Source organism: Gadus morhua, unplaced genomic scaffold, assembly GCF_902167405.1.
Source record: "Gadus morhua unplaced genomic scaffold, gadMor3.0, whole genome shotgun sequence".
In the NCBI taxonomy this organism is placed as follows: Eukaryota; Metazoa; Chordata; class Actinopteri; order Gadiformes; family Gadidae; genus Gadus; species Gadus morhua.
This window is the reverse complement of record NW_021964056.1, coordinates 2,653-27,500: the sequence shown is the minus strand read 5'-3', so window position 1 is coordinate 27,500 and position 24,848 is coordinate 2,653. Positions and strand designations below refer to the sequence as shown.

General features: G+C 53.5%; 2 protein-coding genes and 1 pseudogene across 2 annotated transcripts in view; 2 read left to right on the top strand and 1 right to left on the bottom strand.

Moving 5' to 3' along the window:
• LOC115538974 (elongator complex protein 3) overlaps positions 1 to 2,025 on the top strand; it is a 14,093-nt gene extending 12,068 nt beyond the window's left edge. The window contains exons 13-15 of the mRNA XM_030350175.1: positions 512 to 739; positions 895 to 976; positions 1,062 to 2,025. Of these exons, the coding sequence (XP_030206035.1) occupies positions 512 to 739; positions 895 to 976; positions 1,062 to 1,150 (399 nt within the window). The 3' untranslated portion in view covers positions 1,151 to 2,025. The remainder of the gene's footprint in view (positions 1 to 511; positions 740 to 894; positions 977 to 1,061) is intronic.
• A 1,401-nt stretch (positions 2,026 to 3,426) lies between these two features.
• On the bottom strand, positions 3,427 to 10,035 carry LOC115538976 (serine/threonine-protein kinase pdik1l-B-like). The gene is given in 6 exon segments (XM_030350177.1): positions 3,427 to 3,706; positions 3,708 to 3,823; positions 6,843 to 7,068; positions 7,692 to 7,947; positions 8,277 to 8,743; positions 9,861 to 10,035. Coding segments are annotated over 5 exon segments (1,143 nt in total). The 5' UTR covers positions 8,693 to 8,743; positions 9,861 to 10,035; the 3' UTR covers positions 3,427 to 3,577.
• A 7,028-nt stretch (positions 10,036 to 17,063) lies between these two features.
• Positions 17,064 to 24,592, top strand: LOC115538973 (putative uncharacterized protein DDB_G0271982; annotated as a pseudogene).
• The last annotated feature ends 256 nt before the right edge of the window (positions 24,593 to 24,848 follow it).

Genomic DNA, 24,848 nt, shown 5'->3' with positions numbered 1-24,848 from the left:
CCTACCTGACCAGGTAACTCCATCCTTACCTGATCAGGTAACCCCTCCTACCTGACCAGGTAGGGTGGTCACCTGACCAGGTGACCCCTCCTACCTGACCAGGTGACCCCCGCCCCCCTGACCAGGTGACCACCCTACCTGACCAGCTGACCTGACCAGGTGACCACCCTAAAGTCAAAGTGTGTTTATTGTTGCATGTACCAAATTGCTTCAGCACAGCAAAATTCTTCTTGGCAAGCATCATTCATCTACGCAGTAGACGTCATACATATAACAAAAATAACATAAAACTCTATAACACTATGACAGTAAACCATATGAAATGTAACATTAACATACAACAATTTAAAAAACAACATATATCTCTGTAGCACTATGACATTATAACAATATAACATATAACATTAACTTACTGTTAATACCTGACCAGGTGACCCCTCCTACCTGACCAGGTGACCACCCTACCTGACCAGGTAACTCCACCCACCTGACCAGGTGTGCTGTGTCTCAGGTGGAGCTGGTGCGGCGGGACTACGTGGCTAACAGCGGCTGGGAGACCTTCCTGTCCTACGAGGACCCTGAACAGGACATCCTGATTGGTCTGCTGCGCCTGCGCCGCTGCTCTGACCAATCATTTCGCCCGGAGCTGAAGGGGGGCGTGTCCATCGTGCGTGAGCTTCACGTGTACGGAAGTGTGGTTCCTGTCAGCAGCCGAGACCCCAGCAAGTTCCAGCACCAGGTACACACACACACACACACACACACGCACACGCACACACACGCACACACAGAGATATTAATGCAGTACCATCACTTTGAACACATGGTTGAATGTAGCGTGTATAATGTGTAGTGGTAGCGTGACCTTTGATCTGTGTGTGTGTTTGTGTTCAGGGCTTTGGGACGATGCTGATGGAGGAGGCGGAACGAATCGCATCAGAGGAGCACGGATCCTGCAAACTGGCTGTTATCTCTGGTGAGAGAGGGAGAGAGAGAGAATGGTCTTTCACCCGTGTGTGTGTGTGTGTGATGCTGACGTGTGTGTGTGTGTTCTTCTTCAGGGGTGGGCACCAGGAACTACTACAGGAAGCTGGGCTACGAGCTGGAGGGGCCGTACATGGTGAAGGATCTGCTGGCCCCCCTACTCTGACACGGACCCCCCCTAGAGACCGGACCCCCCCCCCCCCCCCCAGCCAGCGTTCAGAACCAAGATGGCCGCTGTGTGAAGAAGGCCAATGGAAATGTTGCTCAGTTCCTGGAGGCGTCTTCCTGTCTCCACGACTCTTATTAATGGATTCAAACTGACAGCCCGTAGCAGTAGCAGCTAATGCTATCCTGCTAGCCGTATCGGTTGAAGCTAGCCATCAGGGTTAGCGCTCTGCTTAGCACACGCTATCAGAACGTTTACCGGTTGTAACCCTGAGGGTAAGCTAGCTGTCGCGGGTAATGCTATCCAGCTAGCCGCATCGGTTGAGGCCAGATAACTATACAAACGGAAGGTGAGCGCTCTGCTAGCTGTAGCCTGTTAGCCGTACCCGCTACGCCTGCTAGTGGCTATCAGTTTAAAATAAAGATATTTTATACTTTTTTTAGGATCAGACATTTTTGGTCTGCGCCATTTCCCCTGAGCAAGGCGGTCCGTCTGCGAGGCGTCGAACCGTCGCCACGCAGGTGGAACCCGTCGGCATGGTGACGAGAAACCCCCATCAGTGTCGGAATGCCCCACTTTTATTATTCAAAGTAATCTGGTTCTGCCAGCGGAACCAGACCTTTTGTCTCGGGGAACATTGGGCTTCACGCCTCCTGGCTAATCACGTCGCAGATTACCAGCGTCTCCAGACGCCGGCCGTTGATTGGTCGAGACCGGGCGGTACCCTTGCAGCACGCGCTGTGTTTTATGAAGCAGGAAATAGACTTGATGTGATGCATAAATAGGTCTTTAAGAAGCTGCACCTAATCCTGTTCGTGCCTGTACCGTCTCAGCCCGCCATCCCTCTCCTGAATAAAGACTCGCTGTCTTCAGCCTCCGTGTCTCCAGTGTGGTGCTTTAAGCGACTCCTCCGGGGGTCAGAGGTCAGGCCCCGGCCTGTGACCCTGGTGATTGGTCTGTGAGTGTGTCACCGACTGCTGCGACACCAATTACTCCGCCTTGATCTCCGTCACCTCCACCCTCCAGGGCGCCCGCGATACACTATCACCAGAGAGGAAGAACGACCGACAGTCAAATAAACAGCTTCATGAAAAGACCTCCTCTCTCGTCGCCTCTTCCCCTCCCTCCCTCCTCACCCCCTCTCCCCCCCCCCCCTCATCTCTCACCTCCCTCCCTCCTCACCCCTTCTCTGCTCCCTTCTCCCCCCCCCCTCATCTCTCAACTCCCTCCCTCCTCACCCCCTCCCGTCTTGCGGGGTGATGGACTTGTGGATAATTTCCCGGATTCAGCGAGTTCGTCGTGACTGGGCAGAAGGGGGGAGTAATGGTGCAGATGTGACGCATGGAGACCCTAGCCCCCCCCCTCCCACCACCCTCTCTCTGCTCCCCCTCCCTCTGTTACACCACCCCCCCCCCCCCCCACACCGTTCCCCCTCCCAGGTGCTGACTCCTCCCCTCTGCGGGCCAGGTGATGTGAGGCCGCTCGTCACGCGACGTCCGGAGGTCTGTTATCGACCAGCGACACGCGGGTTAATTCACCGCTTAGGGCGTCGCGCCGCAGTCAGAGACCGCCTCTGATGGAGCTCCAGAACAGAGAGGGGGGTGTGTGTGTGTGTGTGTGTGTGTGTGTGTGTGTGTGTGTGTGTGTGTGTGTGTGTGTGTGTGTGTGTGTGTGTGTGTGTGTGTGTGTGTGTGTGTGTGTGTGTGTGTGTGTGTGTGTGTGTTCCCACTAGACAGGCGAGGACCTGATGGCTGGTTATTGGAGAATCAACATTTCTCTGAGATACGATTGCCACGGAGCTGGAGGTCAATTCATTGTCACGCGTGCAAAGGGAATGAAGGACAGAGACTGTTGGAAAACATAAAAATATATTTGAAAACCTTACACCTCATTCTTGATGCACATTTGACATTTGAAAGCAGAGAATGTGTATTTACATTACGGGCTAAAGCTTTATCATCTCATGCTGTCTGACGGCTAGCATGAGTTAGCACGGCTAAACCAGCGCCAGCGCAGACACCTGTCTGCACACGCTCCAACGCCCACCAATCAGAACCGAGGGACTCCTGCCCGGATACCGTCCCCGCGGCAACCGACTGAACATCTGTAGGACCAGGTGTGGTGGTCACGTGACCATGTACGTTCATCAAGCGAAACGACATTAAGACGCTCCGCGTTGACGTTCGCGTAGGTTAGCATAGTTTAGCATCTTGCGCTGACCGAGGGGAGCCCGGCCGCGGGGTCAGGCGGTCCCTTCCAGCGACCAATCAGCTGGTCCCTCCCCTCCCTGGGGGCTACTGAGCGCGCTCAGTTCGCTCCGATGCTTTGCGTCGTGTAAACAGTAAAAGCTTTTCCAGGACGATCGAGAGGGGGGGGGGGGGGGGACCATTACCGGCCGGTCGTCACGGCGACCGCCTCCCGCCGCGATCAGCGGGCGTCGGCCAGCAGGGCGGAGCGGAGGCGGGCCTCCAGCCGGGCGGCGGGGGGGCGGGCCAGGGGGTCGTGGGCCAACATGGCCGCCAGGAGGCGGGAGACGGCGGGGCCGGGGGGGGGGGGGCAGCTGGGGGGCCCTCCGGGACCTCATGGGGATGGTCAGCTGGAGGGTCGGGTCCTCCTGTAGGGCCACGCCCAGAGGGACCACGCCGGACGATCGACCCCGACACACATAGGCCCCTGGAGAGAGAGAGGGAGAGGGTTAGGGCGAGAGACCCTCACACAGAGAGAGAGAGAGAGGGAGAGGGAGAGGGTTAGGGCGAGAGACCCTCACACAGAGGGAGAGGGTTAGGGCGAGAGACCCTCACACAGAGAGAGAGAGGGGGTTAGGGCAAGAGACCCTCACACAGAGAGAGAGGGAGAGGGAGGGGGAGAGGGGGTTAGGGCGAGAGACCCTCACACACAGAGAGAGAGGGTTAGGGCGAGAGACCCTCACACAGAGAGAGAGGGAGAGGGAGGGGGAGAGGGGGTTAGGGCGAGAGACCCTCACACAGAGAGAGGGAGGGGGAGAGAGAGAGATCCTCCAGCTGAGCTCTTATCTTTTAATGGAGCGAGACACTTCTGTAGCATGAGGGGTTAGAGGCGTGTGCTTAGCGTGTTGAGGACGAGAGCCGTGTTCTGTAGCGTGTGTTCAGCGTGTTGAGGACGAGAGGCATGTTGTTATTATTTCCTACAGCCCGTGTATTTAACGTGATCTTTAGCCCGTGTGTTTAACGTGTTCTCCAGCCAGTGTGTTTAACGTGTTCTCTAGCCTGTGTGTTTAACGTGTCCTCTAGCCTGTGTGTTTAACGTGTTCTCCAGCCAGTGTATTTAACGTGTTCTCCAGCCAGTGTATTTAATGTGTTCTCTAGCCTGTGTATTTAACGTGTTCTCTAGCCTGTGTATTTAACATGTTCTCCAGCCCGTGTATTTAACGTGTTCTCTAGCCTGTGTGTTTAACGTGTTCTCCAGCCAGTGTATTTAACGTGTTCTCTAGCCTGTGTATTTAACGTGTTCTCTAGCCTGTGTATTTAACATGTTCTCCAGCCCGTGTATTTAACGTGTTCTCTAGCCTGTGTGTTTAACGTGTTCTCCAGCCAGTGTATTTAACGTGTTCTCTAGCCTGTGTGTTTAACGTGTTCTCTAGCCTGTGTGTTTAACGTGTTCTCCAGCCCGTGTCCCCCCAGCCCTGAGCGACAGGACGTGAAACGGCGAGCGATAGCAACAAGCCAGAGGACGATTGGTCCTAATGCTTCTCTTATAGAGTCTGATGGATTCTCCCTCCTATTGGCTCCTAGGGGGAGGGGGGGAGGGGGGGTTAATGGGCTTCATCCTGGCGTGAAAAGCCCACCAGACGTGGGGGGGGAGAGAGGGATGGAGAGAGAGAGAGGGAGGGAGGGAAGAGGACCAGTTTCTCTTTTTGGTTTCCACCTCCTCGGCTGACAAACTGACGCTGGAGCAGAGAAGCCCTGGATTGGATGGTTGTCCGTCAGTCCGTCCTGTCATCAGTCTGCCAGTCTGTCCTTTCGTCAGTCCGTTCTGTCTAGCTGCTAGAACGTAGGTTATTCTTCTGCCCCACTACAGAACAAACCACTGACAGAACCTTTGACTGATATAATGTAGGATTGACAGAACGTTCAATTCACCAGACAAATGTCCAACGTTAGGAAGATAGTACGACTGGAGGGCCGTACGACTAACGGAGGGCCGTACGACTAACAGGAGAGAACATTCAACTAAAGTTAGACAGTACGACCTACAGGAGAGATGTTGGGCTGACCCTGACCCAGGTGTTCTCCTCTCTGCTCTCTCCTCTGAGGCAGGAGAGGGCTGGTTCGGTTGTGGTTCTGGTCCTGGTCGTGGTTGTGGTTGTGGTTGTGGTTCTGATCGTGGTTGTGGTCCTGGTTGTGGTCCTGGTTGTGGTACTGGTTCTGGTTGTGGTTCTGGTCGTGGTCGTGGTTGTGGTTCTGGTCGTGGTTCTGGTTGTGGTTCTGGTTGTGGTTGTGGTCCTGGTTGTGGTTGTGGTTGTGGTTATGGTCCTGGTTCTGGTTGTGGTTCTGGTCGTGGTCGTGGTCCTGGTCCTGGTTCTGGTTCTGGTTGTGGTTGTGGTCCTGGTTCTGGTTGTGGGGGGCCAGCGGAGCCGAGGGCCAACAGCTGGTGTTTACCTTGGCAGTACGACGGTCACCACCTGGGAGTGGTCAGAACGATGTGCAGTCTGCTTCTGACTGACCCCCCAAGAGTCTCACTGCCCCCCCCCCCCCCCCCCCCCCCAAGAGCCTCACTGTCCCCCCCCCCCCCCCCACAGATTCTGACTGACTCCCCTGATAGGAGTCAGACTGACCCCCCCCCCTAGAGTCTGACTTACCCCCACTAGAATCTGACTTACCCCCCCTAGAGTCTGACGGACCCCCCCTAGAGTCTGACGGACCCCCACTAGAGTCTGACGGACCCCCACTAGAGTCTGACGGACCCCCACTAGAATTTGACTTACCCCCACTAGAGTCTGACGGACCCCCCCTAGAGTCTGACGGACCCCCCCCCTAACAACAGGATGCCCCCACGCCTCCAGGTCCAGATCCAGAGTCACACCAGAGAGCCGTTTACATCCAGCCAGCGGCGCCGGATCAGAGAGTCAGCCGGCTCTGAAAGGCACCCAGACAGCGCTTGACAAACGGCCGTGCGGTGTGTGATGTGTGATGTGAAGTGTGTGATGTGGGGCCCCGGGCCTGGGGGCCGGCGGGGGGGGGGGGAGATAAAGGTGAGGGAAGTACAGAATGAGTAATGGCTGCCGACAGACGATATCTGAGCGGGGGGAGTCCGGGTCGAATAATAAGAATCATCCTAATAAAAAATCATCATTCATCTCGGGGGGGGGGGGGGCTTCACGGCCGCGCCGTTGGGTGATGGATGAGCCGCGCGGCCGGCCGTGGCACGTCTAATATTATATTTAATATGTGCCAATCAATTAAGTCAACTCATCTCCGTGTGGTGCATAGCTAACCGCTAGCGGTAAAGATGGCAGCTACCGAGCGCCCTGACGCGATGCTCCACACGGGCTAGGGAGTCTGCAGCTAGCATGTAGCATGTAGCACGTATGCTACACTTTAATAGCCTTAATAGCATTAATAACAGTATTAGCACCTGTGACCAGGCTGTGGTCGGGTGGTGCCCTGATGACATTAACAGTTGTAATGACATTAATAACATTAATAACAGGTACCTAGCTGTGGGTGGGTGGTGCCCTCTTCCAGTAGGGTGATTCTCTCCAGCACCGCCCAGAACACCACCCCCAGGGAGAAGACGTCGGCCTGGGCGGTGTAGCCCGCCCCCGCCCACACCTCTGGCGCCATGTAGAAGTCCGAGCCGCAGGTGGACCAGAAGAGCTGCCTGCCCCCCTCCCCCTCCCCCGGGCCCTCGCTCATCTTGCTCAGACCGAAGTCCGCCACCTAGAGGCCGGGAGGGGAACAGCGGTAAGACACCTGACCGGTCAGAGGGGGAATCAAGAGGCTTCACATGTTGTACGTCCGGGCACTTAAAGACATTACTTAGCATCGCGTCTTATCCTAGCTGTCTATGTTGTATACGGGGGAACGGGTTAACCTAGTGATGGTTAGTTAGTGCTTGGCACTTGGTTCTATGAACATCCTTACTGCACCCACAGCGATATATTGTTGTTTCTCTTTCTTCTGACTCATGTCAATACTTACTGTAGATCACTTTGGAGAACAGAGTCTGCTGACCGCCCTGAATGCGAATGTCAATCAGGGCATTTAGCAGACGCTTTTATCCAAAGCGACTTACATCGGTTAATAATACATACATTGACACACCGACGGCAGAGTCAACCCTGCAAGGCGACAGCCTGCTCGTCAGGAACAGTTAGGGTGAAGTGTCTTGCTCAGGGACACATCAACACTCAGCTAGGAGGAGCCGGGGATCGAACTAGCAACCTTTCGGTCACAAGGCAACCGCTCTACCTCCTGAGCTAAGCCGACGCAGAACGCTGTATTGTTATTGTGTGCTAGCATGCCGGAGCTTCAGGCTGACCCCTGGGGGGGGGCCCCCCTACCTTGATGACGGGGCCGCCGGGCCTGTCCTGCACCAGGACGTTGTCGGGCTTCAGGTCGCGGTGCGTGATGCCCAGGCGATGCAGGAAGGCCAGCGCGCGGCTCAGCTGCTCCACCACGCTGCGGTCGCGCCGCTCGTCGGCCGGCCGCGACAGCAGGTAGCGGTTCAGGTCTCCTCCGTCACAGAACTCCATCACCAGCCAAAGGGCCCTGCAGCGGGCGGGGGCCTCCCCCCCGCTGGACCTCCGCCGCGGGCTGCTGCATTATGGGAAAAAATAATCATAGTCACGATTATTTTTGGTCGATATCGAAGTCACGATTTTTCAAACGATTGTTTTTGAGTTTGTAAACATGATGCATTTGTTAAGCATGTCTCTCCCAAAAAACCCTTTGTAACTGAGAACTTCGCCTTGAAAGAAATACACAAAATGGTCAAAAAGAAAATGTTCAAATCTAAAGTAATGTACAGATATGTATCCAGCTGTTTCTATAAAACATTTAATGGAGAAAAAACAACCTGATTATATTAGTTTTGTGATCGTTTGACTCTAAAATCGACCAAACCTCGATTAATCGCCCAGCCCTACCTCCGCCCCCTCCTCCCTCGGGGCCGGCTGGGGGTCCCGGTGGCAGGGGCTCCGTCCAGGTTGGTCCGGTCCTGCAGCCGGGGCCGGGTGTGGCCCGGGCGGGGCCGGGGCCCGGAGACCCGGCCCTTGAGGGCCGCCTCCACCAGGTCCAGGGGGAGCCGCCCGGGCCCCAGCGGGCGCAGGGTGCGCGCCCCCGTCTGCAGCAGGACGGCGTGCAGGGCGATGACGTTGGGGTGGGCCCGGGCGGTGGTCCTCATGGCCCACAGCTCCTGGAGGTACAGCTCCATGGCCTCGGGGCTGCTGCAGGCCAGACGCTTCAGCGCCACGCGGGACCCCGTCTTGGAGGCGCGGCCCTCGAACACCACGCCGTAGCTCCCGCGGCCCACCTCCCGGTCCAGGGTGTACAGCTCCTCCATGCCCGGGTCCTGGTCCTGGTCTGGGTCCTGGTCCTGGTCCGGGTCCGGGTCCTAGACACGCAGGGTGAGACAGTGGGGCTGATTGTGGTCCCATGGTCACCCAACGCAAGGACCACGCACACACTTCGAAGCCGCCGGGAACCTGTTTTGGTTCTGTGTCGGGTTTTAGTGAACGGACCAATCACAGCCCCTTGCTGCTGCGTAGCCTCGACGGAAGGTTACAATGTTTGGGAGGCGCACGTCCGGCCCTTGTGGTGGACGCAACGAGGGTCCGCAGGGACGTAAGGGGTCCGTAAGCGCTTGTTCACACTACCTCCGTCCGTCGACGGATCTCATTGACTTTGCACGGGGCGCTCGCGAAATGCATTGTGGGTCCGTCCGTTCTGTCGGCTCCGTGGCCCGAGTCAAAAAGTTTAGAATCGTTCCAACTTTCAGGGAGCGACGGATCCGTCGGCCAATCAGACTGCGTTATGCAAATATACGCAAGGACACTGTCCAATGAAATCGCCTTTGTAATACAACCCGGAGAAACACATGGGCGGACGCATGTAGTGTGAACAAGGCGCCACTCCCTTGCGTTGCGTGAACGTGGGACCATGATCAGCCCATTAGACACCCAGGAGGTGAAACAGGTGGTAGCTATGAGGTCACCGAGGTCCGGCCTCTGTAACTATTTCTTCACCAAGTTGGGTTTATTCTATAATAAGAAAAAATGTAAGATTCGATTTTTTTATAATATTTTTTAAGCTATATAATCGGCGCTATATTACTGTATAATCAGGAGTTTAATACGTTAACATTAAACATACACACACACAAAATATTCTAATATTTTTATCAAAGTATTTTTGCCCTTTGTATGTATTTAATTATAGATAATGAGTTTGTGTGTAGTTTATAGCTGGGGTTGTGTTTGTAGGGGTCATTTTGGCATGACTTTTGCTCGTCCAGAAATCCATGAGACCGCATAAGATGAGCTACTAAAACCCTTTACAGAAATGTCCCAGCGCTGAAATTACTCTGGAAGTAAACAAAACGAGATTAAAACACGTATCATTCCTACTTTTTAGACTACACCAACTCTCCGGGTAACGACGGACTGAGAGACATTAAACCCGGAATCGGGATTAGTTCAATCAATAGAAAAGTGTCGTTTAGTTGAACTTACCCGTCAAATAGAATCTGGAGTCTATAAGGATTTAATCAAACATGTATATATTCTATATTTGATCATCTATTCTATATTCATATTTAATCAAATATAGATTAATTGAGAATCATTAATCTACTAGAGCAGTTAAACTGTGTTGACAAAACAAAGAGCGGACATCAACTGTTGAATTCCGGGTTTTACCACGCCCCGTTTGGTGTGAACGTCCGCTCTGATTGGCTAGGTCAATCCACGCCAAGCCTCTGATTGGCTTCTCGGATTCACGAAATACGAAAAAAAGTTCACCCGAAATAACTCGCCTCATAAGTATTCAAACATGTGATCTTATGTAGGCTACAGAAAGAATAAAAACAAATAGAACGTTTGTATGTTACATAATGTTAATTTAATTCTGCAACTTTCAGATGGAGCCTATTGACTTTTCTGGCCACACGTTGGATTTATTAAATTCAATCATTTTAATTAACTATTTTCGTTCCATTTCTAGATGGAACAATTGGTGTTAAACGACTTGTTGAAGGTGTCACGTTGCACCGTGCAGTAAACGTCTGTGTGTGTGTGTGTGTGTGTGTGTGTGTGTGTGCGTGTGCGTGTGCGTGTGCGCGTGTGAGTGGACTCCATACCAACGTCTCTCTGCAGCACTGATGGTCGAACACTAACGGCTACTTAACTGGCCCTGAGTGTTTGCTCTACGGATTGTATTGAACAGTGACTCACTCCATCAGGCACACAGTGCTGGGAGCGGTTGCGGGTGTGTGTGTGTGTGTCTGTGGTTGTGTGTGTGTGTGTGTGTGTGTGTGTGTGTGCGTGTGCGTGTGTGGGAGTGAGCGAGTGTGGCCGTGTGAGTGAGAGAGCGCGTGTGTGTGTGCGCGTGTGTCTGTGTGTGAACGGCAGAGAGAGAATGTGTGTGAGAGACATATTGTGTGTGTGTGTGTGTGTGTGTGTGTGTGTGTGTGTGTGTGTGTGTGTGTGTGTGTGTGTGTGTGTGTGTGTGTGTGTGTGGCAGAGAGTGAGGAAGTGTGTTGAAGAGAGATAACGAGTGTGTGTGTGTGTGTGTGTGTGTGTGTGTGTGTGTGTGTGTGTGTGTGTGTGTGTGTGTGTGTGTGTGTGTGTGTGTGTGTGTGTGTGTGTGTGTGTGTGTGTGTGTGTGTGTGTGTGAGTCTGCGTGCTGCTCTCTCCTCTGACGCCAGTCGCGAGCCGCGGTCGGTCACACACGAGCCGGTCTCCTCCTGGAGGAGAAGCCTTTTGTTCTATTATCATCTCTCATCCCGGCGACAGATATATGCACACGCGCTCAGCACGTAATCATCACTCCGCGACGGAGCGCGTTACGCACAGATTACGCGAGAAGAATTTATTAGGAAATATTCAGCGGCGACCGTAAGGGGTCTTTTAAATGGACCCTCCCCCCCCCCGCCGCTCCCTCAAAAAAAGATAAACGCGGTGTTAATGAAGCCGATGAGAACGATCTAATCAGTAGCCTAACTCTTCTCGGCGCTAATGTGTTTCTGTTGGCTGGGTGGGGGTGTGTGGGGGGGGGGGGGGGTAATTATGGACCCCACCGACAGGACGTTGTAATTACCTGTGTGATTGGGGTTGAGACCCTCAGTTGCCCCCCCCCCCCTCCCCCCTCACACAGTCAACCTCTGGAGCTGCTCTTTTCTCCTGAAGCCCCCCGCAGCACGGAGCCCCCCCCCCCCGCCTCCTGACGGCGCGCAGCGGTCCGGCTAACGTCGGCAGATTGAAAACACCTGCGAGCGTCGGCGCAGCCCGCTGGATCACAACCAATGGGACGTGCTCACTTAGTCGGTACTGTGTGTGTGTGTGTGTGTGTGTGTGTGTGTGTGTGTGTGTGTGTGTGTGTGTGTGTGTGTGTGTGTGTGTGTGTGTGTGTGTGTGTGTGTGTGTCTGTGTGTGTGTGTGTGTGTTCAAATGTGACTCAACTCAAATGAACAGAGTGAATATTTTAAGCCGTGCCTGCTGCCAGGCAGAGAGATGAAATGTCTTCTAAATGTGTTTCCACGCCACGACACTATCCAACACCTCTGTCTACCGCCACTGTCTCCAACACCACTATCCAACACCTCTGTCTACCGCCACTGTCTCCAACACCACTATCTAACACCACTATCTAACACCTCTGTCTACCGCCACTGTCTCCAACACCACTATCCAACACCTCTGTCTACCGCCACTGTCTCCAACACCACTATCTAACACCACTGTCTAACACCTCTGTCTACCGCCACTGTCTCCAACACCACTATCTAACACCACTGTCTAACACCTCTGTCTACCGCCACTGTCTCCAACACCACTATCTAACACCACTGTCTAACACCTCTGTCTACCGCCACTGTCTCCAACACCACTATCTAACACCACTATCCAACACCACTGTCTACCGCCACTGTCCAACACCTCTGTCTACCGCCACTGTCTAACACCACTATCCAACACCACTGTCTAAGGCCACTGTCTAACACCACTGTCTACCGCCACTGTCCAACACCTCTGTCTACCGCCACTGTCTCCAGCACCACTATCCAACACCACTGTCTAACACCACTGTCTAACACCACTGTCTAACACCACTATCCAACACCACTGTCTAACACCACTGTCTAACACCAGTGTCTAACACCAGTGTCTAACACCAGTGTCTAACACCACTGTCTAACGCCACTGTCTAACACCACTGTCTAACACCAGTGTCTAACACCACTGTCTAACACCACTGTCTAACACCAGTGTCTAACACCACTGTCTAACACCAGTGTCTAACACCACTGTCTAACACCACTGTCTAACGCAACTGTCTAACACCACTGTCTAACACTACTGTCTAACACCACTGTCTAACGCCACGACACTATCCAACACCTCTGTCTAACACCACTGTCTAACACTACTGTCTAACACCTCTGTCTAACACTACTGTCTAACACTACTGGCGAACACCACTGTCTAACACCAGTGTCTAACACCACTGTCTAACACTACTGTCTAACACTACTGTCGAACACCACTGTCTAACACCACTGTCTAACACTACTGTCTAACACTACTGTCTAACACCACTGTCTAACGCCACTACACTATCCAACACTCCTGCAATATCTAACACCACTACACTATTTAACACCACTACCCTATTTAACACCACTATCTAACACCACTACACTATCCAATACTACTGCAATATCTAACACCTCTACATTATTAAACACCACTATCTAAAACCACTGCACTATCTAAAACCACTGCACTATCTAACACCACTACACTATTAAACACCACTAGACTTTTAAACAACACTGTCTAACACTACTCTACTATCTAACACCACTAGACTATTAAACACCACTGTCTAACACTACTCCACTATCTAACACCACTAGACTATTAAACACCACTAGACTTTTAAACACCACTGTCTAACACTACTCCACTATCTAACACCACTCCATTATCTAACACCACTACACTATAAAAGACCACTGTCTAACACTACTCCACTATCTTACACCACTCCACGGCTGAGCTCGGGGTTAGTTGATAAGTATAACTATAATATTCAGGTTCATGAAATCTCTGTTCAGTGCTGATCAAACACTGGTGGGGGGGATGGGGGGGGGGGGGGGGGGTGATGGAGGGACCGGGGGGGGTGGTGGGGGGTTGATGGAGGGGGGGGGGGGGTCTTCCGTCCCGGGGTTCTGTATTAATGTGACGCTCCGCGTTCCGCTACATCGGGTTAACGGCCGCGGAGGGAGAGGGGGGAGGAGAGGGGAGAGGGGAGAGGGGAGGAGAGGGGAGGAGAGGAGAGAGGGGAGGAGAGGGGAGAGGAGAGGACGGAGGAGATGGAGGAGGGTTGAAGAGAGGAGGGGGGAGGGAGGAGAGGAGAGGGGAGGGAGGAGAGAAGAGGGGAGAGGGGAGGGAGGAGAGGAGAGGGGAGAGGGGAGGGAGGAGAGGAGAGGGGAGGGAGGAGAGGAGAGGGGAGGGAGGAGAGAGGAGAGGAGAGGAGAGGAGGGAGGAGAGGAGAGGAGAGGAGGGAGGAGAGGAGAGGAGGGAGGAGGGGTGACGTCTCGCTCCATCATCGTCTTCCTCCTCTGCACGCTGGCTCGTCTTTTAAGGCTTATCTTAAACGTTTCACTCCACGCAGATTGTTTATTTATTTCCTTCACGTCATGGCCTTTAAACGGCCGAGAGATCGAGTCAAGCTCCTTATGGAGATAGTAACAGTAGTAGCACTTAATAATAGTACTTAGCATCGTGTAGCATCTTACCCCTATCTATCTCTGTTGTATACGGGGAATGTGTTAACTTAGCGATAGTTAGTGCTTGGCACTTGGTTCTATGAGCATCCTTACTTCACCGACAGCGATATATTGTTGTTTCTCTTTTTTCTGACAAATTGCTTGGATAAAAGCGTCTGCTTAACGCACTAAATGTACATGCAAATGTAAAAGTAGTATAACTTGGAATGATATAAATTTAATACGTATAAAACAATGAAACAAATGATAGCTTTGCCTCTATATTCCGGGGTGACGGAGTTCAGTCTCATACATTGGTTTTCATATCTCAATCTAAATAATCCTATTTGTGTTGGTTCTGTATGAGTTCTTTTATTGAATCCTTTATGTGTGACGGATCTGTTCCCAGCAGGCTACATCGTTCAGCAATACCTCTGGGAACCGTCCATGTTCCTGACTCATTATGGGATGGCTGTGACGGAGGTTATGATTCCTGTGTGATTGGGATGTTAAACCTGTTGGTTAACGGAGCGGAACGCTGCCGTCACATGACCGCCGGGGTCACATGACCGCCTGGAGCACCAATAGAGGACTTCACTGACAGGTGAGCTCGTTCATTATGGAGTCATACGGTAATATAAGTATGGCTTCATAGTGACGCCAGCTGGTGGAAAGGGTTTGATATCCAGCCCTTACCTGCTCCTTAATCACCCGTCTCTGTACTGTCTATCCCCTACCTGCTCCTTAATGACCCGTCTCTGTACTGTCTAACCCCTACCTGCTCCTTAATGACCTGTCTCTGTACTGTCTAACCCCTACCTGCTCCTTAATGACCTGTCTCTGTACTGTCTATCCCCTACCTGCTCCTTAATGACCTGTCTCTGTACTGTCTAACCCCTACCTGCTCCTTAACGACCTGTCTCTGTACTGTCTAACCCCTACCTGCTCCTTAATGACCTGTCTCTGTACTGTCTAACCCCTACCTGCTCCTTAACAACCTCTCTCTCGACTGTCTAACCCCTACCTGCTCCTTAACAACCTCTCTCTCGACTGTCTAACCCCTACCTGCTCCTTAACAACCTCTCTCTCGACTGTCTAACCCCTACCTGCTCCTTAATGACCTGTCTCTGTACTGTCTAACCCCTACCTGCTCCTTAACAACCTCTCTCTCGACTGTCTAACCCCTACCTGCTCCTTAACAACCTCTCTCTCGACTGTCTAACCCCTACCTGCTCCTTGATGACCTGTCTCTGTACTGTCTAACCCCTACCTGCTCCTTAACAACCCGTCTCTGTACTGTCTAACCCCTCCCTGCTCCTTAATGACTATAAAACGTGCTTGATGATGACATATATACAGAAAAGTTACGCCCAGTAAAGTCAGGCCCAGTAGAGTAAAGGTGAGTTCTAGTGAGGGTTAGAAGGTTGACGTGCTGGTGTATTCTGATATACCCTCCTCCTCCCTTCACTCCACTGGGGGTCAGAGGGCACTCCCTCTCTCTCGGGGTCGAAGGTCAACCTTCGGTGGGGTCGGAGTTCGTCCCGTTCCAAGCGTACCGTCTAACGCTGCGGTTCCCACGGTAACCGGGCGTCGCCTCCCCCCCCCCCCCCCCCCCCCCCTCCCCCCCTCCCCCCCTGACAGCGGTGCCCTTCTCCAGGTGTGGGGGGGAGGGGGAGACGAGGATGGACCCCTGCTTGGGGGGGCCGAGCCAGCCCTCAGACCTGCCCCCCCTATCAGTGACAGGCAGACCTCCCCGTCCTGGAGTAACGGTCCTGCTGCAGGTCCATCCATCACCCCCCCCCCCCCCCCTCCCCCCCCCCTCCCATCAGGACCAGAGCAGCAGAGAGAGAGAGTCCCACTGGGCTCTGTGGGGTCCTCGTCAGGCTGGGGGGGCAGCGGGAACCACAGGGACTCAGCTCAGCTCCATCACTGGAACACCGTCACTGGAACACCGTCACGGGAACACCGTCACTGGAACACCGTCACGGGAACACCGTCACGGGTACACCGTCACTGGAACACCGTCACGGGAACACCGTCACGGGAACACCGTCACTGGAACAGCGTCACTGGAACACCGTCACTGGAACACCGGCACTGGAACACCGTCACGGGAACACCGTCACTGGAACACCGTCACGGGAACACCGTCACTGGAACACCGTCACTGGAACACCGTCACTGGAACACCGTCACGGGAACACCGTCACTGGAACACCGTCACTGGAACACCGTCACTGGAACACCGTCACTGGAACACCGTCACTGGAACACCGTCACTGGAACACCGTCACGGGAACACCGTCACTGGAACACCGTCACTGGAACACCGTCACTGGAACACCGTCACGGGAACACCGTCACTGGAACACCGTCACGGGAACACCGTCACGGGAACACCGTCACTGGAACACCGTCACGGGAACACCGTCACGGGAACACCGTCACTGGAACACCGTCACGGGAACACCGTCACGGGAACACCGTCACTGGAACAGCGTCACTGGAACACCGTCACTGGAACACCGTCACTGGAACACCGTCACGGGAACACCGTCACTGGAACACCGTCACTGGAACACCGTCACTGGAACACCGTCACGGGAACACCGTCACTGGAACACCGTCACGGGAACACCGTCACTGGAACACCGTCACGGGAACACCGTCACTGGAACACCGTCACTGGAACACCGTCACTGGAACACCGTCACGGGAACATCGTCACTGGAACACCATCACTGGACTCACCTGGGGGTGAGACAGAACCTCCTCACCTGGGGGTGAGACAGAACCTCCTGGGGGGGAGACAAAACCTCCTGGGGGTGAGACAGAATGGAGGTTGGGTGAGATAGTGGCGGGAGGGAGGGAGAGAGGGAGGGAGAAGAGGAGAAGAGGAGAGAGGGGGAGGAAGAGAGCAAGAGGTGGACAGGGAAATATAGATTGGAGCGAGAGAGTGGAACAGAGATAAAGATAAAGAGAGTAAAAGGAAGAGAGAGAAACATTTGGATGAGAGAGAGAGAGAGAGAGAGAGAGAGAGAGAGAGGGAGAGGGAGAGAGAGAGAGAGAGAGAGAGAGAGAGAGAGAGAGAGAGAGAGAGAGAGAGAGAGAGAGACAGAGAGTCCTGGTCTGACTCGTCCTCGTCCCTCCGTGGCGAGGTCCGGCGTGACCTTGGAAACGGGGCGAGGTCGTCCTCCCCGGGACCCCCGTTTCGGGGGTGTGGAGGGCGCGGTGATGTCACAGCCAGCCTCCCCACGTCACCACACACTCCACCTGACCAGGTCCCTGTGTGTGCGTGTGTGTGTGTGTGTGTGTGTGTGTGTGTGTGTGTGTGTGTGTGTGTGTGTGTGTGTGTGTGTGTGTGTGTGTGTGTGTGTGTGTGTGTGTGCGCCGAGGTCTGTGCGTAACGCATCCATGGGGACCTCCCTCTCTGGGGGAGGTGGGGCTGGAGGAGGAGGAGGAGGAGGAGGTGGGGGAGGATATAAGGAGCCTCTGAGGAGCGGAGGACCACAGTGGATGAGTTCACCTCCCAGCCTTCGGATAGGAGCAGCAGCAGCAGCAGCAGGAGCAACAGGAGCCGAAACAGGAGGAGCAGCTCTGAGAGGAGGAGGAGATAGGAGGTAAGAAGAGAGAGGAGGAGAGAGGAGGGGGAGAGAGGAGTTCCAGGAGGAATGTAGAGGACTCCTGTAGGAGCGAGTAGTAGTTACCCTAAGGCATGGCTGTTGTTTTAGAAAGATCTCTCTCTCTCTCTCTCTCTCTCTCTCTCTCTCTCTCTCTCTCTCTCTCTCTCTCTCTCTCTCTCTCTCTCTCTCTCTCTCTCTCTCTCTCTCTCTCTTTACTTTCTATTTCCTATCCCTCTGGTTACCCACAATGCCGAGCTTGTTCCACGCCTTTCCGTCTCCCTCTGGGCTGTAAGCTTCGCAGCGGCGTCAGCGCTAACTCCACACCTGACTAATTAACCGGCAGCTCGTTAGTCCACAGGTGTGTGTGAGAGATAGGGCGGCTCTCCCGGAGAGAGGCTTTATGAATGGTTATTAATAAGAGTTCTGATCAAACACGTCTCTGTCTCTGTATGGCTGTTGTGCTTTAAGGCTGTTGCAGCAGGCTGCCGGTTTGGGGGAGAGAGGCTGGTTCTGAGGCTCTTACTGCCTGTTGTTCTTTAAGGCTGTTGCAGCAGGCTGCCGGTTTCGGGAAAGAGGCTGGTTCTGGTTATCTTACTGCCTGTTGTTCCCGCTGGCTCCTTCTGTTGCGCTTCCAACCAATTACTTTGTAATTAACGTGGGATTAATTAACAGCAAACAGGGATGCCGACAGTGTTGTGTTCTTAAGCGCGCGGGGGGGGGGGGGGGGGGGGGGGGGGTACGGAGAGAGAGGGGCGCTCGTTTGAATAGAGACGCTTTAATCTGCTGATAACCGATCAATGGCTCTTTGATGCAGTCCCCCCCCACGTACCCCTTTAACCGTACCCCTTATCATACCCTGTACCCCTTATCATACCCCGTACCCCTTATCATACCCTATACCCCGTATCATACCCTGTACCCCTTATCATACCCTGTACCCCTTATCATACCCCGTACCCAGACACGTTCTCCAACATGGACGTGCGCTGCTTATGTTGTGTAAAACATATTGTTGGTTTCCTCTGGTCAGGAGTGTAGTGTTGGAACACTGCGTCTGTTATACAAGACCACTGTTAGATTCAGATGATGACATCTCTGTGGTCACTCTCTGGTCTCTCTCTGGTCTCTCTGGTGTCTCTCTGGTCTCTCTGTGTGTTCTGGTCTCTCTGCGTGTTCTGGTCTCTCTGGTCTCTCTCTGGTCTCTCTCTGGTCTCTCTGGTGTCTCTCTGTTCTCTCTGGTGTCTCTCTGGTCTCTCTGGTGTCTCTCTGTTCTCTCTCTGGTCTCTCTGGTGTCTCTCTGGTGTCTCTCTGGTCTCTCTGTGGTCTCTCTGTGGTCTCGCTCTGTGGTGTCTCTGTGGTCTTTCTGTGGTCTCTCTCTGGTCTCTCTGTGGTCTCTGTGGTCTCTGTGGTTTCTGTGGTCTCTGTGCTCTCTCTGTGGTCTCTCTCTGATCCGTCTGGTCTCTCTGTGGTCTCTGTGGTCTCTCTGGGTCTCTCTCTGGTCTCTCTGCGTGACTCAGCCTCGGAGAGGAGGCTGAAATTATCAGAGAACACTAACGAGAGACGGCTGAGCCACCGCCCGGCGCCCCCACGACTGGGGTGGAAGCTCTCCCACCCACCGCCTCGCTCGCCGGGTCTGAAGCTCTCTCGCCCACCGCCTCCCTCGCAGGGTCTAAAGCTCTCTCGCCCACCGCCTCACTCGCAGGGTCTGAAGCTCTCTCGCCCACCGCCTCGCTCGCAGGGTCTAAAGCTCTCTCGCCCGACGCCGTGACAGATGGACTCCGGCCGCCGCCCTCAGACTTAAATCAGCAGAAAACGAAGCAGATGAACTCTGATAGGCCACATCACAGAGGGAACCGAACCCGGAACCCCCCCCGGGACCGAACCAACAACCCCCAGGACCGGATCCAAGAACAACAATGGTTCTGACCATGACGCAAACTATGACGCTAACTATGGCGCTGATTATTGGTCTCGCTATGACGCCGACTACGATGTGGGTTCGACTCCCTCTCGGTCAGAGCTCTGCATTAACCCGCTTGGTGCCGGCGTTTATCAGCAGCTCGTTCTTACCGACTGGCGTCCTGGACGGAATAATGATTTTGTGAAGCACTCTGCTGTTGACACAGCCCTCACAACTCTCCCTGGGCTCAGGAGAGTCCGTTATTGTTTCTACTGGCTCAGTGTGAGCGAGAGGAGGTCTAATCCCCCCGCTACTCCTCTCCTTCAGATCCGAACGTTAACACTCTCACCTTCATTAACCCGCCAACATCTAACACGCTGTCTGATTAACAAACCCTAACCTTTGAGATCCAGCTGCTACGCCTGCTGAAGACACTCGGGTACGGACCAGCCTTAAGACAGAGATGCTGTCCTCTATCACAGCTACAGTCTGTCCTCTATCACAGTCTGTCCTCTATCACAGCTACAGTCTGTCCTCTATCGCAGTCTGTCCTCTATCACAGCTACAGTCTGTCCTCTATCACAGTCTGTCCTCTATCACAGTCTGTCCTCTATCACAGCTACAGTCTGTCCTCTATCACAGCTACAGTCTGTCCTCTATCACAGCTACAGTCTGTCCTCCATCACAGCTACAGTCTGTCCTCTATCACAGTCTGTCCTCTATCACAGCTACAGTCTGTCCTCTATCACAGCTACAGTCTGTCCTCTATCACAGTCTGTCCTCCATCACAGCTACAGTCTGTCCTCTATCACAGTCTGTCCTCTATCACAGCTACAGTCTGTCCTCTATCACAGCTACAGTCTGTCCTCCATCACAGCTACAGTCTGTCCTCTATCACAGTCTGTCCTCTATCACAGCTACAGTCTTTCCTTTATCTCAGAGCTGCAGGCTGATCTGTGGTTTGACTTCAGTTGGTTTGGAGTCGTTTATCTTTAAAGCGGTAAATAGACTTCATCTCTAGTCGATCACAGCCACCACAACACACACACGCACACATCATCATACACACAAACACACACCGCACAGACACAATCATACACACCATCACACACAACTCCCTCCCACACACACACACACACACACACACACACACACAGACAAACCCCCCCCCCCCGTTACACACACACACACACACACACACACACACACACACACACACACACACACACACACACACACACACACACACACACACACACACACACGCACACACAGGTTGAGTGTTGCCCACAGACAGTAAACAGTTAAAACCAAGAGGGGAATTGCCCCGACCACCCTCCTGTACTGCGGAGGGCGAGGCTATTAGACAGCGGGGCTCTGGTGCAGATCCTAATCCATCCAATCAGGCGGCCGCCGAGCGGCTAATGTGTCCTTCACCCTGCCGCCGCTGCCGCCACCGCCGCCAACGCCAACGCCGCGCGGTAGCTCAGCAGGAAGTAACAATCGACGAGCAAACAAATGAGCAGAACACACAGAGAGGGGGATGAGAAGGAGGAGGAGGAGATGGAGGGTGAGGAGGAGGAGGAGGAGGTGGAGGAGGAGGTGGAGGAGGAGGAGGAGGAGGAGGAGGAGGTGGAGGTGGAGGAGGAGGTGGAGGAGGAGGTGGAGGAGGAGGAGGGTGAGGAGGAGGAGGGAGAGGAGGGTGAGGAGGAGGAGGGAGAGGAGGAGGAGGAGGAGGTGGAGGGTGAGGAGGAGGAGGAGGGAGGAGGAAGAGGAGGAGGGAGGAGGAGGAGGAGGAGGGTGAGGAGGAGGTGGAGGAGGAGGGTGAGGAGGAGGGTGAGGAGGAGGGGGAGGAGGGTGAGCTGGAGGGTGAGGAGGAGGGGGGGAGGAGGAGGAGGAGAACTGGTGATGCTGTGGAATACGATGGGTGAAAACTCAGAATCATAGCTCATGGAGTATTGTAGAAGGTTACAACAGCGAAAACACGAGAATCACACTACACACAGACGCACACATGCACACACGCTCAGACGCACACGCACAGACACGCGCATGCACGCATGCACGCATGCGCGCATGCAGCACACACACATTTGCATACACACAAAATGGCGTTGTGTGGTAATGGTGTGGAAACGAAGCTCTAACGATGCTGCGCTGGGTTGGTAATTGTGGGGTAATGACATAGAATTGATATAGTCATTATGGGATAATGATGAGGTCATGGTAGGGTGTTTGGCCAGTTGGTCAGGGTGTGGTAAAAATACGTAATGACATGATGATAATGAGGGTTGGTAATGATATGGTGCCATTCTATACTGGTATGTTGTATTGTAATGACGTGGTCATGGTGAGGTCATGGTGAGGTAATGACGTGGTCATGGTGAGGTCATGGTGAGGTCTCGGTGAGGTAATGACGTGGTCATGGTGAGGTCATGGTGAGGTCTCGGTGAGGTAATGACGTGGTCATGGTGAGGTCTCGGTGAGGTAATGACGTGGTCATGGTGAGGTCTCGGTGAGGTAATGACGTGGTCATGGTGAGGTCATGACCTGGTCATGGTGAGGTAATGACGTGGTCATGGTGAGGTCATGACCTGGTCATGGTGAGGTAATGACGTGGTCATGGTGAGGTCATGACCTGGTCATAGTGAGGTAATGACGTGGTCATAGTGAGGTAATGACGTGGTCATGGTGAGGTAATGACGTGGTCATGGTGAGGTCTCGGTGAGGTAATGACGTGGTCATGGTGAGGTAATGACGTGGTCATGGTGAGGTCATGACGTGGTCATGGTGAGGTAATGACGTGGTCATGGTGAGGTCTCGGTGAGGTAATGACGTGGTCATAGTGAGGTAATGACGTGGTCATGGTGAGGTCATGACCTGGTCATGGTGAGGTAATGTTTATTAAGGCTGTGGTGATGCTGGTGGGGAGGCTGTTTGAGAGGCTGGTTGCCCGGCTGGTGGTCAGGTGGTCAGCCTCACCAGCCTGACACCACTCTGTGTCCTGGACGTCTGATAGGTTAACGCAGCGACCTGAAGAAACTGCACACATGATTCTCATTGGCTGTCAGCATGAGACGTACCTCCAGCGTGACGAATCGGGTCATTTATATGTTTCCATCCGCGGAAATCACAGACGGGCGAGAGACCCCCGCACACAACAAAGAGAGAGCGAGCGAGAGAGAGCAATGGAGGACATCAAAGCCATGTGAGAATAAGTGTGATATGGAGTGTGTGTGTGTCTATGAGTGTCTATGAGTGTGTGTGTGTGTGTGTGTGTGTGTGTGTGTGTGTGTGTGTGTGTGTGTGTGTGTGTGTGTGTGTGTGTGTGTGTGTGTGTGTGTGTGTCGATGAGTATGCGTGTGTCTGAGTATGTTTGTGTGTTTGTGTGTGTGTGTGTATGCCTGTTTGTGTATGTGTGTGTGTCTATGAGTATGTGTGTGTCAACGATTTGTTTGTGTGTGCGTAAGTGGGAGTGTGTGTGTCTGTGTGTATCTATGAGTGTGTGTGTGTGTGTGTGTGTGTGTGTGTGTGTGTGTGTGTGCGTGTGCGTGTGTGTGTGGTGTGTGTGTGTGTGTGTTAGGTCTTTAGGTTATCTCCACATTAACGACTTATCTTTCTGCGTTTGTATCCCGTTAACGGACACGACAATGAGTCACAGGTTTATCAGCCTGTCGCCTCCACCATACCCCCCTTCTAACAAAAGTTTCACAGCCAGTGAACATGCTAGACCTGTCTCTCTCTCTCTCTCTCTCTCTCTCTCTCTCTCTCTCTCTCTCTCTCTCTCTCTCTCTCTCTCTCTCTCTCTCTCTAAAGATATTGATCTGTTTGATCTGCTGTCTGATGTGAATAGTCTTGTAATCACTGTGAACATGCTCTGGGCTTTTAACACACACACACACACACACACACACACACACACACACACACACACACACACACACACACACACACACACACACATACTACTTTAGGCACAAAAAGCCTACATCAGTAGGCGTTTTTGCGGGGGAGCACTCAGAGTCATCAGTGGTAATGTTCAAACTCAACTTTATTAATGGCTTCACCAAACAAACACGCTTGACCTGCTCTATTCCAACCTCTTTCTCCAATCCCTACACAATCTAAAATAACGGTGTGATTTAAATGCAAAACTCTCTCTCCCCTCTCTCTCTCTCTCTCTCTCTCTCTCTCTCTCTCTCTCTCTCTCTCCCTCTCTCTCTCTCTCTCTCTCTCTCTCTCTCTCTCTCCAGATCAAACCTTGCCGTCGTTCTACCCTCCACCTGGACAGTCGTCGTCTCCCGGTACTTCCAGTCAGCCGTCTCCTACTTCCTGTCAGCCATCTCCTACTTCCTGCAGCCGTCTCCTACTTCCTGCCGGCCGACCCACTCCTTCCTGGTCGTCGCAGGGCGCTAGCGGTAGCGTAGCGTGTTAGCCATGCGCAGCGCTGCGTGGAGCTTGGCGGTTCTTGGGGCACTGGCGGCACTGCTCTCCCCAGGGAGGGGGGACTGTGTGGGGGACTGCCGGGCCTGTAGAGCCCTGGACCCCCAGGAACCCCAAGACCACCAGGACCAGCAGGACTACCAGGACTACCAGGACCAGCTGGACCAGTCCAACCAGATGGACCAGTCCAACCAGATGGACCGGTCCGACCACGCCCTCAACACCCTGGTGAGGGGGGGGGGGGATCTATATGTTTATCTTACAGACCTTTTCACCATTTTACTGATAGAAAGGGAGAGCGACGGATGAGAGAGAGAGAGGGGGGGAGAGAGAGAGAGAGAGAGAGAGAGAGAGAGAGAGAGAGAGAGAGAGAGGGGGAGAGAGAGAGAGAGAGAGAGAGAGAGAGAGAGAGAGAGAGAGAGAGAGAGAGAGAGAGAGAGAGAGATTGAGAGAGAGAGAGACGGATGGAGAGAGAGGGAGAGAGAGAGAGAGAGAGAGAGAGAGAGGGAGAGAGAGAGAGAGAGAGAGGGGGAGAGGGGGAGAGAGAGAGAGAGAGAGAGAGAGGGAGAGAGGGAGAGCGAGAGGGAGAGCGAGAGAGAGAGAGGGAGAGAGGGAGAGAGAGAGAGAGAGAGAGAGAGAGAGAGACGGAGAGAGAGAGAGAGAGAGAGAGAGAGAGAGAGAGAGAGAGAGAGAGAGAGAGAGAGAGAGAGAGAGAGAGATGTTGTTCTGCTGTGACTCTTCAGAAGCAATGACGTCATCACAA